Source organism: Carassius auratus, unplaced genomic scaffold (genome assembly GCF_003368295.1).
Source record: "Carassius auratus strain Wakin unplaced genomic scaffold, ASM336829v1 scaf_tig00022294, whole genome shotgun sequence".
In the NCBI taxonomy this organism is placed as follows: Eukaryota; Metazoa; Chordata; class Actinopteri; order Cypriniformes; family Cyprinidae; genus Carassius; species Carassius auratus.
In genome coordinates, this window is record NW_020525174.1 from 21,546 (window position 1) to 38,802 (window position 17,257).

Consider the following 17,257-nt stretch of genomic DNA (forward strand, 5'->3'; position numbering starts at 1 on the left):
AGCGTATTCACAGGTGACAGTGACATCAGAGATCAAACAACCTGGAGGCAGCAATGTAGTAACCATCTCATATTCCTCCTCAACTACTTCTGGTTCCTCTTCGCCCAGTTCATGGTCCTCCTCACCCGGTTGGCTCTTGGAGAGCAAAGAGTAAAGTAGGATCTGCTTCTCTCGTTGGAGACACTGGTGGCATTTGGAAAATGTCCCCCCCTCAACCAAACCATGTCCTCATCTTTAGTGGCTTCGTCTCCACAGAGTCCTTCCTGGGCACATTTGGCTGCTTCTTCTAAAGCTCTCATCATCTCTTTTTGCTCCATCTCCAGCCTACAAACCCTGTCCTCCTCAGCCCTCCGGTGTTCTTCCATCCTTCTACTCCTTTCTTCAGAAATCCATTCCTCTTCATCCTTTTTTAATCTGTCTTATCTCTCTGGCTTTGTGATGTTTCGGTATAGGGATTTTCGAGAATGTTGGGAGCGGCAGGGTCACCAGAAAACTCAGGGGCATCGGTGCATTTTTGTTGCTTCACTTGTTTTCCAAACCTGGGTCAATGCAAATTGGGCAGCACTCTCTGATTGGCTGAAATATGAGTTGGCAATGCAGGGCTAGACACACTATTCGGTCGCAGACCACCTCACCACTGGAACACAGGCTCATTAACGCATGGCTTTGGCGACCACACGGTTTTATCGTACATGGTGATACCTCGAAATACACAGTGCTGTGTTTTTCCTGGAATAATTACACAAACAAGACAGAAAATGTTAGAAATCTGATCCAAAACCTTTCAGTAACATGAAATTTGCTTTACTTCAATCGATTTCTGCTTACTCATGCAAATCAGTGCTAAATTAAAGGAATAGATCACCCAAAATTAATGGAAGTGACTGGTTTTTAACATTATCTTCTTTTGTGTTCAACAGAAAAAAAAGGTCCCACTTTATATTAGGTGGCCTTAACTACTATGTACTTACATAAAAAATAAGTACAATGTACTTTGTGTTCATATTGTATTGTAAAACACTTTTGCTGCTATTGAGGTGGGATAGGGGTAAGGTTAGGGAGAGGGTTGGAGGTATGGGTAAGTTTAAGGGTGGGTTAAGGTGTAAAGTATGGGTCAACAGTGTAATTATAAATGTAATTACAGAAATTAAATACAGATGTAATTACATGAAGTTTTTTTTATATATATATATATAAGTACAATGTAAAAACATGTATGTACACAATAAGTACATTGTACTAAATTATTAATTAAAATGTAAGTACATAGTAGTTAAGGCCACTTAATATAAAGTGGGTCCATAAAATCATTACAAAGAATCATTAATTCAAAATAATTAATTGTTTATGATTTGTTGGTTCTCCCGCAACGTCTTGAAATGTCTCAAGGCTTTAAATTTTATCATGTTGATTTGATTTGTTATTTTTTAAGTAATGATTAAAACTTTTTAAAAATGGCAGTACTGATTGAAAACAGAGGCCTCTTTTAGCATTGACAGGGCTGTTAGACTATTTGGGAAACTAATGCCTGTTAATGACCGCCTGGCTGTTGAATGTTGTCATCCAGTGCAGATAATCTGGCTGTAAAATGGCTATTTAGACCAGTTTATCCCAACACTGTTTTCCACATGTTCTCATTTAAAGAGATCGTCATAGTCAATGGTGTACACTACTGGTCTACTGGGAAAAAGTGTTTTTATGTGCTGTTTTTTACTCACACTTCTTCAGCTTTTAATTTGTAAGAATTACAAATCTGTTACTGACGTTAATTCTACACGAACGTTGTGTTGTTGACCAGTGAAAGTTGGCGGTACCATCCGTGTTTTGGCTGTGGTTCAAGCGGATGTTTGTGTTTTTGGGAATTGCAGGTTCACACGTTCACATCTTGCCAATCATGTGGTAAGTGTTCAGGACCACCTTGGGCAGAATGGTCATACAGTATATCAAATAAACTAACCGCTGTGATAATAAGCTATAGGCCAATTTTGAAGACTCTTAATGTATACTTTGACTTTTGGACATGCATTCACAACATCTACTGTATTTAAAAATCTGTATTTTGTATGCAAAATACTCTTTGCTTGCAATAGATTTCATTGATTCATTGATTGAGGTCATTTTTAAGTAACTATATATAATAATATATCAATACTTCACCATTTGTTCAGATGATGGCCATATTTCTCCTGCTTAGAGCCCAGTGAAAATAGGAAAGACTAGCATAGCATACCCTCGGTTGTTTCTCTTGAACACATGCCATGGAATTTAGTTTTTATCTGAAGGTCTGTGCAAAAAAAAAAAAGCATGGCTAAAAGTGTCAAGGACAAGTTGGTATAGTGTTTGTATTAGAGTCAGATTTGTGACTTCTGTAAAAGCCATATGGTTATGAACAGAGCAAAATGTTGGAGCTCAGTACTGTTAGGGTTGCAATATATAATATATAATAAGGCAAATTACTTTGATTTCAATATATACAAACAATGGACTTTTTATGTTGAGTTTTATGTTTAAATAACTCCGTTTGTACAGTCATCAGCTGGTCTTTGTTCAACTTGTAGAAATAGTAATTTACGATTAGTTAATAGATGGACAAACTACTGTCTCAAAGGATCATAACACTGACCTGCAGTCGCTTCATAGTTTGGCTTTGGCTCCTTTGTATTCTTGGACGACTCAATAAAAATAGATCTATATTGTCCATTGCTTTCTGCTGCAAGGCAGTATTAGATGTCTGTTTTCTTGCTCGTTTTGCTCCATCACCTCCTCCTCTATCTTGCACCAAGGGACGTCTCTGATGTTTTGCAAGGCTGAAGGTCAGACTCGTGAAGAGTCTCATGGCTGACTGAAACCTGTGGGACAGTATAGCTCTGTGAATGTATACTGCCACATTTCCATAATGATAAGTTTTTGGCATCACAGGTGATACGGCGTTTAACAGCTTGACCCTGGAGAGCCAGATAGCTTTGAAGGAATAGTAGCCTTTAACACCTTTACTGTTAGATTAAAGAGTAAAACTGTTGTTTCGGTGTGTGATGGGTGTTGTTTAGTGGACTGCAGGAGTTTTAAGTATTATGTTCAAATGTAACCATCATATCACACATTTTAGAATAAAAAGACATGCTTTCAGTAACACTCATACTCTCAGGTTATAGTATTGGCGACTACAACACATTACGCAAATATGATCTTTAGAAAAGTTTGGATAAATGAACGTCAGTGATTCCGTTGTGCCATATTAAATTATCTAAAACATTCCAATAAAGCCATATGTGCGCACATATTGCTATTCATTATGATTTTTCAAGTTTAGTAATAGTGTTTATAGGATTTTTATTCAAACTGTTCCGTTTTTTGCAGCAACAATTCACCTCATAAAACAACTTTAATATAATTTGCAAGACTTGGCTGAAAAAGTTTTTGGATGTTGAAGCAACCATGAAAATCATCATTAAAAGCCTATGCAGACTCAAATGCATTGATTCTTGACTTGTAATGGGTCAAATGTCTAAAAGAGATGGTTTTTGGTTCAATGAATCAGTTATTTATTAACCTGGATCATTTCAATTCAATCTGCAGAATGGTAATGGAAACTCTTTATGCTGTTTCCAAAACTTTAAACCTGGTAGCAATTTCCGAATTGCAAACAATATATAAGTTTAAATTTAAGGGGTGGTGTTGGTGCAGTGGATAAGACACACACCTATGGTGTGAGAGACCTGGGTTCGAAATCCACTGTGAGACACCAATGTGTCTCTGAGCAAGACACTTAACCCCTCGTTGCTCCAGAGGCGTGCGACCTCTGACATATATATAGCAATTGTAAATATTAAGCTTTTAGTGGAGTGGTAATGAAATGGTTATTATTTTAAATGTAAATTTCAATTATTAACCAAATAGTATCACATTTTTTACACTTTGTTCAAAGCTTTAAACCCTGGTGGATTGGTATTGGTATTGTTATTAGTAGGGATGCACCGAAATGAAAATTCTTGGCCGAAACCGAAAACCGAAAAAGAGAAAACCAAGGCCGAAAACCGAAACCGAAACACCGAAAGAAATTATGCCAATTATTAGTACCATTGCATTTATTCCTATGACCGTGTACTAACTTTACTAAAATTAAGACATTGCAATTGCATAAATTAATATTAAAGTTTCAAAGATAATTACAATTACATAACTTATTAAAAAAAAAATATAAAAATACATAATTACAAATGATGCAAATATTTATTAAGCATATTGCAACAATGCACAGTATAAAATAAAATTCAAACTAAAAATGTATCCCACTCATGTGTATATTTAATAATAATGTACAGGCCTACTGGCCTGCAGAAAGGTTTTAAAATGAACAGTTCTCTCATAAAAACAAAGTGCATTTAGGTGAAGTGCATTTGAAATTTTTCTATGTAGGACTAGAAAGTGCATTACTTCTCCAGTTGGCAAGACTGTTATCACTTCTGGGGATGGGGACTTCAGACAGATAACCATCTAGCTGTTGAGCAGTTGAGCTTGTCATCTGCCTGACATTTGAGAAATATTTGAGAGAGGGCCAGGGCATAAATAAACATTTTTTATCAAATTAAAGCTGAAATCTAGCAGAAAATCTAGCATAAATATGGCTACAATCTGATATTATGTATGTATATATGTTTGTTTGTGTGTGTGTGTGTATATATGTATATATATATATAAGAACAAAATAGCCAACGTATTATTATTATTTGAGGCACTTTCTTGCAGAATTCCACTGAACATATCAGACAACGATGGTGCATGCCCCTCATCTGGTGCAGAGACGAGTCTTTTTTTCTGCGCTCTGATCTGTCTCCTGAACTTGGCGCTTCTCCGTCTCCACGCGGGTTCTCCGCATCCAGCGCGGCCTGGATTATTTCTCGTGCGCGCTGCCTTATTTCCGCATCCAAGTAATGGTTTTATAATGCGGATCAAGCACATTCGCGAAGTGCAGAGGATCCGAAAAGATCTCAGTGAGACGTGTGCTAACAGACTCTATAAGACTGTACTTTTCTTTGTTTTTACTTAGTGGTCCGTCTTAATCTCTTTGTTAGGAGACGCTTTAGTGCTGCGAATAAAGGAATAAGAAGAGAGAGAATGTTCTCACTGGTGTTAAGTGAATGTCCCGTGGAGCTCGTGGTCTGCGCTAAGCAGGTGCACGTGCAGGTCGCCGGTCGCGGTTTCTGTTTGCGTCATCACAACATTTCGGCCGTGTTGTTTCGGTGATAAAAGTCTATCGGCCGAAAACCGAAAAGGCCATTTTCGGCCGAAAATTTTCGGTGGCCGAAATTTCGGTGCATCCCTAGTTATTAGTTTAAATTAATTTTTTTAAATGTAAACTTCAGAATTTTGAACAAATTGTTACATTTAAATTAATAGTGGAATGGTCATTACTTTGTTTACATTTAATTGAAATTCTTTGTTGTTTTCAAAACATGCTATCAATTTCCAAATCGTTCAAATCTGATTATTTCAGTTAATTGTTTTAGTCCGTTCAAGACTAAAAGTAATAATTTAATTGTAATTCAGAAATTAAAGTTTTGAACGTAGTGTAAGGAGTGTCTGTTACTTTTACGCTGTATTTTATTTGAAAATGTATCAGGGCATACATTATCTTTAATGATCACATGCCTTCTGTTTCAAAGAAATGTAGTTTACACGCCACTGATTTTTACATGTACAGATCAGTTACTTGCATCACGAAGCTTAAATATCTTGTAGAAGAAAAGCCAAGCCAAACAAGGAAAAGATGACAACACAGATTTCCCCGACTTACAGAAATGGGAAAAGAGAATAAAATCAACAGCTGAGCAAAGCTGATTTGTGCACAGGGGGCGTCTACAAACGTCACTCTGACCCTCAGGCAAAATCATACGGTTAGCATTAAATCAGAGCTGCGGTGAGATGGATGGAGCAAAAAAACCCTTTAGATTAAGCTCTTTAGGATGACCAGGCTCAGATGGAAAGAATCTATAAAACCTACAGCTTAGAGCGAGAAAGAGAGGACTGAAATATACTTCTGTGAGTAAAAATATCCTAGAGGGGTGTGCATAATATGGGGTCCCTCTCTCAACACCGTAATGAAAACCAGGTACAGTAAAGCAATAATCACTTTTACAGTCCTGCAGCTGTATGCCAGTGCTTCAGCGATGAGACCGACCTATTTCCGAAAAATCATTTATCATCACTCCAGCTGCAAACGTCTCAATGTTTAGCGGAGAAGTTCCAAACTGCATGCAATGAGAAGTTTTAATCTATAAACCCAACTACAACTTTTACTACATTACTGAGGGTGAGGAGAGAGTCGTTTGTACGTTACCATTGGTTTCAGGCAGTTTTGTGGGGCCAGATATTTCCGCTCTTTCCCGAAAAACTGTGGGATTTGCCAGCAGCGCAAGATGTGTGTGTGCATCTCCACAGCAAGAACGCTGATAAATGTCAGAACAGACGTTTAGTTGGGACTCGCTCGGGCAGAACTTCTCCAGTTCTGTCTCAGAACGTTTCAGCCAAATGAGGGTTGTGACAAGAGACGAAAAAACTTAGTGATTTTGTTCGACCTAATTACTAGGCTAGGTCTACTGTACTCAAACAGAGGTGGCATCTGGCTTGTCATTACTGACTCTGTTAAAAACATGGTGTAAGTGCAGAAATTGGGCTGTAAATGCACACATTGTAGCTTCAATACGCTGATCAATACGTCTGGACTGGTTTTTTAGCTTTTCTGGATGGGTTTTCAAGTCAACCCCCTACTGGCCAATAAGACGGCCCCATCTCCCATTTCAGAGGTTGGGCATGTTGAGCCAAGAAGAAAGATCTCATTTTTCTCATCTTTGGGTTTTATACTAGAGGTCTTCACGGGTCCAAAAATTCTTGCCCGAACCCAACAGAGACCCGTAATGTACTACACCGAACCGACCCAGACCCGTCTATTATTTCAAAAGCTGGACCCGGGCCCGTGTAGATCCGAGAAATGCCTACCCGGACCCGACCCGGACCCGTATATTACTTGAAATCTGGACCCGAACCCGCCGGGAAGACACAGACCCGACTCGACCCGACGTTGACATATTCCACCTTAAATTGCTAATACAAGTCAATAAACCTGTTGCGAAGAATAAAGCTTTTTGTCTTACCTAATTTAAAGAGCCGTGGTCTCTCTTCCTTGTACCTGACTGCCTGTGATGCATTACAATCCTCCAACAAGAAAGTTATTCATGTTATTCCTCTCGTTATTCCAAGTCCAAGCTGAATCCACTCATTATTTCAGCTTCAGAAGTCCACTTGATGTCACGGTGACGGATGACAAATGCTACTGTGCACATGTACATTCTGACTCGAGTTAATTCGCATAATAACTTACACTGTTTGCCTTTTGAACTATAATAACGATGGCTTGTGCAATGCCATGGCCGCTGACGTTATTTATTTACTATCATCTGATCTCTGTCTGTGCTCTCTGCTCAGCATCGAGTCTGAATCTGAACCACTAAAACTTTAAGATTAAACGGTTCATTTATAATATTATAAAAATGGGAGAAAATGTAAAATGCGGTTTGGCGGTCGAATTGTCCCTCACTGCTTGCCATAGAAACATGACTGCACATGCGTGCTAGCTTTATCAACCTAAAATGCCTTAACGCAATTTGAGCGTAATAGAAAACATTCATGTGACAGTTCACCTCAGATTGTGTTGCTGATTTTAAATATATTAAACATGAGTGTGTCATGTCTGCAAGCATTACCGTGTGTGCACTTGTATTAACTCTTGAGTCTGCGAGGGAGAGAGAGAGAGATCACTTTTTTTGGCTCACTCTTTTCTTTTCCTAATTTTACAAGTTGCAAGCTACAAAAAACACAAGCAGTCTTTGATAACGGCCGGATGTTCTCCGAGTCCGATGACTCCGATCGGCGATCGCACGGGTATTACACACAATGTTAAACAGACCCAGGACCCGAGGTAATAGATTCGGACCCGACCCGGACCCGGCTGATGATTTAAAATATAGACCCAAACCCGTACGGGTCCCGGGTCGGGTACGGGGTCGACGGGTCTCGGGAGCACTGTGAAGACCTCTATTTTATACACAAAGGGGGTCGTGGTCAAGCAGTTGCATGCTATAATTAGATTGGTATGCTCTCAGGTAAAATCACATCTATTGTCCATTCTTCTCATAATGACTCGAAAGAAACCAAACTCTCGAAGAATATGTAAATGCATTTAGTATCTCTATAATATTTGATAAAGATGAACATCAGCTATATGGCTGTGATTCAGACAAGAAGCTGATATCCAACCAACTTGCGTTTTAAACAGAATATGGCCAATTAGTTTGTATATCTTTCTCTGCCAAAGAAAATATTTCCAAAGGAAGCAAATCATGCTTTGCGTGACCTAACTGTTGTATAATAAGATTCATGAATATAAGATTTATTTGACAAACAGTGAGGAATATGTTCTGGACTACTTGGTGTATTTTTACTGTTAAACTCACAACAGATGCACCATTGTTATTTTAGTAATTTATCACAATAACATTTTATATTCAAGACCTTTTGACAAAGATAATGCAAGTTTATACAGTAAAAACGCCGTTGTGACTAGAAGATTTGATTCATGCTGTAGACATGATTCATTGATTCATTGCTGCAGACAAATGTCTTTTAAACACATTTGTGTAGTTTAATTGCCAATCGTCGTGAAGATGATGGCTGAAGATTTGGCAAATCAGCCGATTAAATTTAACCTAGTTTTGAATTAAACTATTAAATGTTTGCAATGGTAAAATTTAGTTCAAATGCTCTTTATGCTCTTAACAGTTTTTTTGTATATAACTTTAATGAAACTCCACATAGTCTTCAATAAGCAGAAATGACTGCATCCTTTTCTTTTCCAGTCAAGAACTGACAAACTAGCAGATGAACTCATGAGTTTGAGACATTTTCCAGAGCTTTCAGAATAAAACAACCTCCAGATTTGTTACCTTGAGATGCTAAATTGCTAACACATCCAGCCTTAGATTGAAGCTGATATCACTCTTACACAACTCTTTGCAACATCCCATCCCAAAGATTAGTAGTGTAAGTAACCTAAGAGTTGTACTGTGTATGTGGGATCATTCTGAATATACAAATGATTTTACAGCCTAGTCCTCATCTGTCCTTAGTGACAGAACTGTAAATAGATGAGTTTTATGAGACATAGATCAAACGAGAGTTTAACTGTACTGTGAAATGAATGATGTAAGATGTTTCAGCACCATAGGATGTTTTGACTTTCCGTCAGGTAATGAGCGGAGCTCAGTGACTCAACCAGCTGGAATGAACAGCTGCAACTGTTCACTGTTTGAACTGCCGTGTGTGAACTTTCTTTATACACGCTCCTGGTCTTAATTGTGCATGATTCATTGGTGTACATGAATCCAAAGGAAAAAGACAATCTCAGTGTTTTTCATCAAAATAAACACACTTGCTCCACCTCAGAAATGACTTTCCTTTTCAGATGACGCCAAGAAGTCAATCCCAAATTCAGTCCCATTCTTCCGAACTACCTGTCCTACAGAAACCACTTTTCGACATCAAGTCCCTCCCTACAAACTTTTTTAAATATGCTGTTGCATCATGGAAGTAAAATGGTTCTACCTCAACTTTATGTTGCACACATCTTCAGTTATGAGAATAGGACGTTCTTCTAGTTCTGTTTAGTTGTGGACGTTCTTTTCTTGTATAAACTCACCAGAGGATGTTTTATTAAGGATGTCTTTAAAAAAAATCACTGTTTCCACTGATGAATTCCATTGGTTAGAATGTTCTGTATAATGTCACGGGCCATTTGAGATGTAGTTTGAGGCTCTTTCACACAAGTCTAGCACCGTGATAATGTCTGTCAAAAGACTGGACTGTGTTTTTTTTTGTTGCGTTTAGACATCTCTTTCCACTGCGGTGATGTCGGTTTGCTTCAGCATATATTTTCTTATGGAACTTTTCACATAATGGAAGATTTCATGTTGTGCCAGAGAGCTTAAGTACTCAGCAGTGGCATGTGTGTAGTCAGCGGTTTTGTGTTTCTTTCCTTTTAGCAGGGTACCTCAGTATCGCCCTCGAGGCATTTCGATTAACAAGTCAGTTCCAGGTCATCCGCTGTTAACAAACCTTGGTGTAAATGAAACAATGCTTTAATCGGTGCAACCCGTGGTGTGCTGGAAGCAAGGGTTGAACATTTAACTCCTGTGTTTCTGAAAATGTACTCTCGAGTCCCAAAGTTGCATCTTTTCTGATTTCTCGGCTCAGGTTTGTAGACGATCCCTCACATCCAGACAGTATTGGCTTCTGGACAAGCCCAGAGACTCTGGTTGTCCTGTCTGGTTTATAATAACTGTTGACAGGGATCCGTGGGGAGTATAACATGTCGTTCCAGGATCAGACAATGGAGGTATAGAGTTCAAATAATGGTTAGGTCGTGTAAAGGATGCTAAATTAATGGCTTAGTTCAAGAAAGACTTTGGTCAGACCAGTGTCACATTTACCAAAAAGAGTGCTGTCTTTTAAACAATTGTTGAACGTTTTGGGTTAACAAGTAGACAGAAGCTCTATGAAGTTATTTACGTTATTTATGATTGGTTAAGAGTCTTGAAAAATGCTTGTTTGCTGAATAGATTCAAAGAACAAACTGGAAAGAATACACTCATTGTGACTAAATATTAATTACATAACTCATCGACTGACCAGAACCAATGTGTAGGTGTAAAAATAAACATTTGCAAAAATGACTCGCTCTAAGAACATAACAGTGTTTATTCTTCACTGGAGCATAAGAAAACATCACAAACACAAATTCAGACAGGTTTCGAGATACTTGTTAGAGAAAGTCTTTGTGTTTACCAAAGGGAACATCAAGATAAATGGTGTAACTGACAGCGTTTCCCAGCTATGTAATGTGGGGATTGGGAAAAAACACTGGAAAGCGTTGATGTCCAATGGAAAAGTCTGATGAATTTGTTCAAGGCATTTATGACGGTCGTGCTGGGGTGCGTTTCCCAAAACCATAGTTGCTTCCCTGTTAGCAACTTAGTTAGCAATTATGGTTTTGGGAAACGCACCCCTGGTTGATTGTGTGAACATGGTATGAATTATTATTATATGATTTTAATTAGCTAGTTGAAATGCAGACAAATGAGGAGTTAAATTTAAGAGTAGTTTAATTAGATGTCTTAATTACTTATTAAAACACATACAGAGTGTTATTACATGTTTTAATATGTAATTAAGGGACAGGGTAAGTAAGGGTATAATTTCTAACTGTATTTAGTGGTTTCTACCAAAGACAGAGAGATGGAAACATTTCTCTTCTTTTATTTTATTATTTACCGTCAGCATGAAATGGTTCTGTGTATTCAATCTTCTCTTCTGTGGTTCGAAGTCCTGAAGGTAAGACTATTAAATGTCTTCAGTTCACTAATTATTAAAAAACACTTGATATATTAAAGGGATAGTTCACCTAAAAATACAGATGTTGTAAAAGTCGGTGTATTTCTGTGGAATATTCCAGATTCTTTTTCAATATAATTGAATCTGGTTTACAAAACTGGTCTGAATGGTTGATTAGGTTGAATCGGTTCAAGTTATTGTCTCAATGATTCAGTCACAACAGTAAAAAGCTCATTACAGTGATAAAATTAACAAAGAAAATTTTATTTTGGGGGTCTGTTTCTTACATAAAATATAATTTGACTCCAGAAGACTCTTTGAATTGACATTAACATTCATGCTTTTAGCAGGCGATATTTATCTAAAGCAACTTACAAAATAGGAACAAAAGCAATTTGTCAAATTATGTACCAACTTTATGAGACTTTTATGGTTATTTTGGAAACTGAAAACCATAGTTCTCATTCACTTTGACTGTATTTGAATATTTCATTATGTTCTTGCCTGGACATTCTTTAAAAATTCACATTTTGTGTTACAAGAGAGAAAGTCAAAACCATTTTAAATGACATGAGGAGGAATAAATTATTAAATTTTTGAGTGATTTATTCCCAGTGCAGTCTCAGACTGAATTCAGTGTATTCTTGCCTTGTTATGGAGCATATAACGTATTTCCACTTACAATTACGCAATCATCTAAAATGTAAAATTTCTACACATATTTAGTTTGTATGTGTTTTGTTATCGGCCACTGTTTTGGAACCAGGTTGCCGTGGGTCAGATGGAATCTGTTGGGATTTTGATTCCTTTAATAAACAGGCGGTTTGTTTGGCAGGAGAAGTACCCAGACGTGGTCAGCCTTCCAGAGGGATGCAGATCTGAGCTCATGATTATAAGGAGTCCTCAACTGCCCGGGTAAGTTGCATCAGCTAGGAAAGCCAAATGGAAATTGCAGCCTGTAATTTCTGCTGTTTGTCAACTGTTGATGGCACATGAAACACATATATAGTGTCAAGCGACTACAAGTTCCTGTATCTTTCACTGGTCACCATGACTCATCTCTTCAGATTACATGCATGAAATACAGAAAGAGCCAATGGCTGTATGTTTCTTAGGACCTCCACGACCATATTCTGGAAGATCGATGTATCCATGGAAGGAGTGGTAAAGCCATCGCTTGAGCTCCTGCTGAAAATGCCAGACCAGGGTAAGATTAACCATATGATTATGTAAGGGATAATGTTGCATCAGGGTTGACCGGCTTATCCAGCTTTTTAAATAGATTGAAATTCTTTCATGGCCATTTTTACTCCATTCCGAAACTGGCCATTTTTGTAGTGTACACTGTAACTAAATATAACTGATGGGTATAACTGTCAAAATCACAAGAAAATTAAGTCATGATTACTAGGGCTGGGTAAAACAAAATATAGATATCTTAATTTTTATGGAACAATATCAATTCTTAAATCCCAGAAATCGATTATTGTAGCCTGTTTTCAGTTACTGAACAGAACATTGATTTAAGCGCACTACCCAACCAATTAAGCATTCTGCTTTGGTACTTTTAATTTGAAACAAAGTCTCGGATTTCAAATTCTGTCCATCTGTCCAAACAATAAATGGCATTTTTTGGTGCTGTTTAATATGGAGTGGCAGATAGCTATAGCGCTTCCAACAAAAACGGCGGCGTAAAGCGCACATGGACTTATCATCTCTTCCACATTAATGCCTGCTTCAGCACAAAATAAACATGACTAAACATTTACAAAAACCTTTTACAATCCATATCTTTTCTCATGTATTCGCTTAATGAGTGTTTTAGCCGTAAACAGCTTGTAAACAATGTCGCACAACTTCACATTTACATCAGAAAAAAACTTTATCTGGTGACCATAAACTCATTAGAAAAATACTCAGAAAACACTGTAACAAAAAATACTGTATACTCACTATATAGCCTAAACATATGTATCATAATTGTTTTCATTTGTTTGAATACACCCAAGTTTTTAACGGCGGCCACCATTTAAATGTTTGAATTTAAAAAACAACTTTATTTTAAGTGTAATTTTTGCAGCTGTATGCCCTAAAAATCAGTCAGTTTTAACCTTCAATTTTACAGTAACGTTGTACCAACATACTCTACATTTTAAAGCATTAGTTGAGAGATTTTTTGTCCTCAAGATAATTTGGCTGAAATATATTTATATACATTTCGATGTTGAATCTAATCAAGAATCGAATTGTGAAATTTGTGTTAAAACCCAGCCCTTATGATAACAAAACTTTCGTTTTGTTGAGATTGAGGAAAATTGTGAGAAAAGTTGACAATGAGAAAACTTTCGTTATGTTGTATGTGAAATATAAAATGTTGTGGCTGCAATAAAAGTGACACAACTGACTCATCAGAATCAAGTATTTTACACTTGTACAATTCATAATTGTGACTTTTGGTACAATGATCTTAAATGTTTTATTTTGCTTTCAGCTCGGGAGTTTGACACCAAAAAAGTGATGGAAAACGGCTCGAATTACTTTCAGAGCCTCCTGAAGGTTCTCGGGGTGGAAGCGTCAATCGAGGGCTTGATAAGAACCGTATGTTTGTGAGAAGTCATAAAACAAGCCAACGTTCACGCCGTGGGAACTTCATACCTAATCTTTTTATTCGATATAAACACCTGTACAATCAGCCGTTAGGAACTACATGGTGATGCCACCTGTACATGTCAATCATTTTTTACGCATGATAGGCCCACGTTGCGTGGAAATATACATTATTAGACAAGAGCTAGAAAAATAAATAATTTCAAATACAAAATGTTTGACTGCAAAATCCACTTTGTATTTTCAAATAGTTAAATTTTAACATTAGATTCCATCACTGTAACTGTGATCTTCTTTTCTTTTCTTGCTTAATAACAGAATTAAAGTCCATTCTTGCCTACATAGTGATTATAAATCTTTATTTCATTAGAATAACACAGTGTCCCACCTAAGACTCTTAAAATCTCTGGCTCGTCTGGTTCAACGGGAAAGATGTTGTTAAAACAAAGGCAAATAGAGTAATGAAATGCTCAATCAGTTACATCATAACATGACAGTCAAATAAACGCCATTGGTTGGACAAGACGTTTTCACTCACAGGTAAGGCGTATTAATACTTCTCTTGACACCAGTTCACTTTAAGACAAAGGGGAGTGTGAACAATTTGGCAATGTTGAATATTCATCCATGTAAAACTCAAAACAATATTCGCCTGATGAGAACTGCATTGACTTGGAGAAAAGCAAGCCGACGCAGTTGCATCACGCCAAAGGAGGTAAACAGACGCATGAGTATCTCTCATGCCACAGTATATTGTAACAGTAATACTTCCCATGACAAAAGAAGTAGACCATGAGGTGCCATCTTTAGTGTTAAGTTGCAGCATACAATCTATGCAAACCATCTCACTGTGGTTGTTTTTTTGGGGTCAAAGGCGCCAAACTTGCAACTCATTTTAAATCAACACTACCATTTCTGTGGCCTATACTGCTTCTTTTGAAGAAAAATAATAATAATCTTCACTGTTGGGAAAACCTACTAGATCATCTTTTTACTTGTGCGAAGACTAAAACTGGCATGCTGTCCATTTTTGGTCGTATAATGGCTCTGCAACCAATTACGGCTTTTAAAACTCAATCCGAACACAACCATGGTAGCATCCGAGATGCTGGGGTTGGATTCCTTTGGTTGTTTTCTGCCTCTACGGTTTCAAAACAGACAACAACTAAGTGTATTAGTGTCAAACTCTGAGACAAAGCAATCGTTGATGGACAGAAAGCATATTTTTGCATTTCTGGGAAAACGGTGGTGTTTGAGGTGATGGACTAATTATTTGCACACCATCATGTCTGCATACTGATTTTTGAAGAATTGTTACACAACAGTTTGTATGTGGCCAAGTATTGTCAAGCTCGAATGCAACAAATGTAGTTAATTTCACTCGCGCACTACTTGAACAACAAAACTTAGTCTGTTCTTCACTCAAAACTAAGTCCTGATTCACTGATGATTGTTCAAAAAAAAAAAGTTGTGTTCATACACAATTCAGACATGACACACTATGAACTGACAAGCTGCGTAACAATTCTATCAAATGGGTTTGGAATGACATGGGTTAGTAAAAAATGTTTTATTGTTAACCGCTTGTTAAGAAGACACTTCGATGTGTATATGGTGGTAAACGGTTACGCCAGCCAAGCGTATGTTACAAAATACACTTTCATTAGCGAGTAATGTCATTAGACTTATCCTCTAATTTATCAAATCTATCTTTCGGGTAGTGACGGTGTTAACGCGACCTCATTAGCTAGCATGCAATAGGTCTGTGCTTGTCAGTATAAATCCCGCTACTGTAGCTCGCGGAGGGTCAGTGGTTTGAGGAGCTCTAGGGATGAAGTACTTTTCTGTTTTTGAATTCCAAACTGCCTGGACAGCGACTGCAGACACGGCCAGCTGATGCACGGTAAAACATTCACTAGAGGAAATCGCTTCGAGCCAGTTTTGGCACTTGGAAACCACAGTTGCACTGCTGCGTGCGAGAAAAACCCAGCACTGCACAAAAACACACAGAGACTCCTTGTCCTCCCTCTTTACAGCCAATGACAGACTCATTCAGGTATTCTGTGCTTTAGGAGACCAGCCCAATGAGAACATCACCCTCGAAAGAAAGGTCGCTCTGGCAAACAACTGCGAACTGCCGCCATCGCTGCCAACTTCATGTGGCGGAATCCTGTGGGAGGGCAAAAACTAGACAGAATAGCAAACAAAAAGAAGAAAAACTAACGGTATCACTACTTCAACTGCAACTTCTGGGTATTTCCCTAGCAGCACTTGTGGAGGTGTCTCATACAGCATGGAAGAGCAGCGTACACTCCTGCCTTTCCTTATATAGGCTGGAGGGGGGCGGAGCTTGCGTGCTCCGCAGGTAGTAGTTGACGATTTTGGTGTCCAGCTTGTACTGGTGAGGGATGCCTTCATATGGTTTGGGGTCCAGATCCAGGATGGAGATGGAATATGTGAAACGAGGCTTCTCCAGATTCAACTGCTGTCTGAAAACAAGGCATTCGAATGTAAAATGATTGCAAATGTCGAGGAAGCTCAGACAGCTGGTGATTTTAAAGAGCGGAAGCAAACTTACTCCTCGTCTTCCCTCGTCGGGTGCAAACGTGATCATGACTGAGCAGTCTTTGGCGGTCATTGCAACTCTATACTGATAAACCTGGAAAGTGACAAAATGAAATCAGAAATTAAAAGAGTTAACCCTTCCTAAATTATATTTATAATACTATGATTTTATGTATTATAACATTAAAAAACTATCTTAAATATATATTCAACAATACATGTTTTTACATATAATAAATATTTTTTTTGCATAAAAAATTAGGAGCTAAGAAAAAAAACATGCAAAATGGCAGACAAGAGGTTAAATTATCAATAAACCTGTATTTGATTCAGTAAATAAGCTAATCAATAATACATGCATGCTATAATAAATCACATATACCTTAACTTTTTTCTTTTTTGATTTCGATGAAATACAACCTGAACATTTCTTCTTGTTAAATTCAAACCTAAACTCGTCGGCATCACGTGTTCACGGTCTTACCTTCCAACTGCGTATTCTACAGAGCCGTCGTCTTCAGCAGGACAGTTTTTCACCATGTCCATGAAACTCTCATTATAAGGCCCATCTATCTGCAGTCGGTTTCTGGAGATACAAACAAGTGCTGATTACGTCTAAGTGATTTTCAGCATGTGAGGACCA

General features: G+C 37.8%; 1 protein-coding gene across 1 annotated transcript; it reads left to right on the plus strand.

Annotated features, from left to right (window-relative positions):
* The first annotated feature begins 12,183 nt into the window (after positions 1-12,183).
* Positions 12,184-14,389, plus strand: LOC113077324 (centromere protein P-like). The gene is made up of 3 exons (XM_026249753.1): positions 12,184-12,357; positions 12,558-12,649; positions 13,934-14,389. Exons 1-3 carry the CDS (start codon positions 12,224-12,226, stop codon positions 14,050-14,052), a joined length of 345 nt encoding a protein of 114 aa, XP_026105538.1. The 5' UTR covers positions 12,184-12,223; the 3' UTR covers positions 14,053-14,389.
* Positions 14,390-17,257: the final 2,868 nt, after the last annotated feature.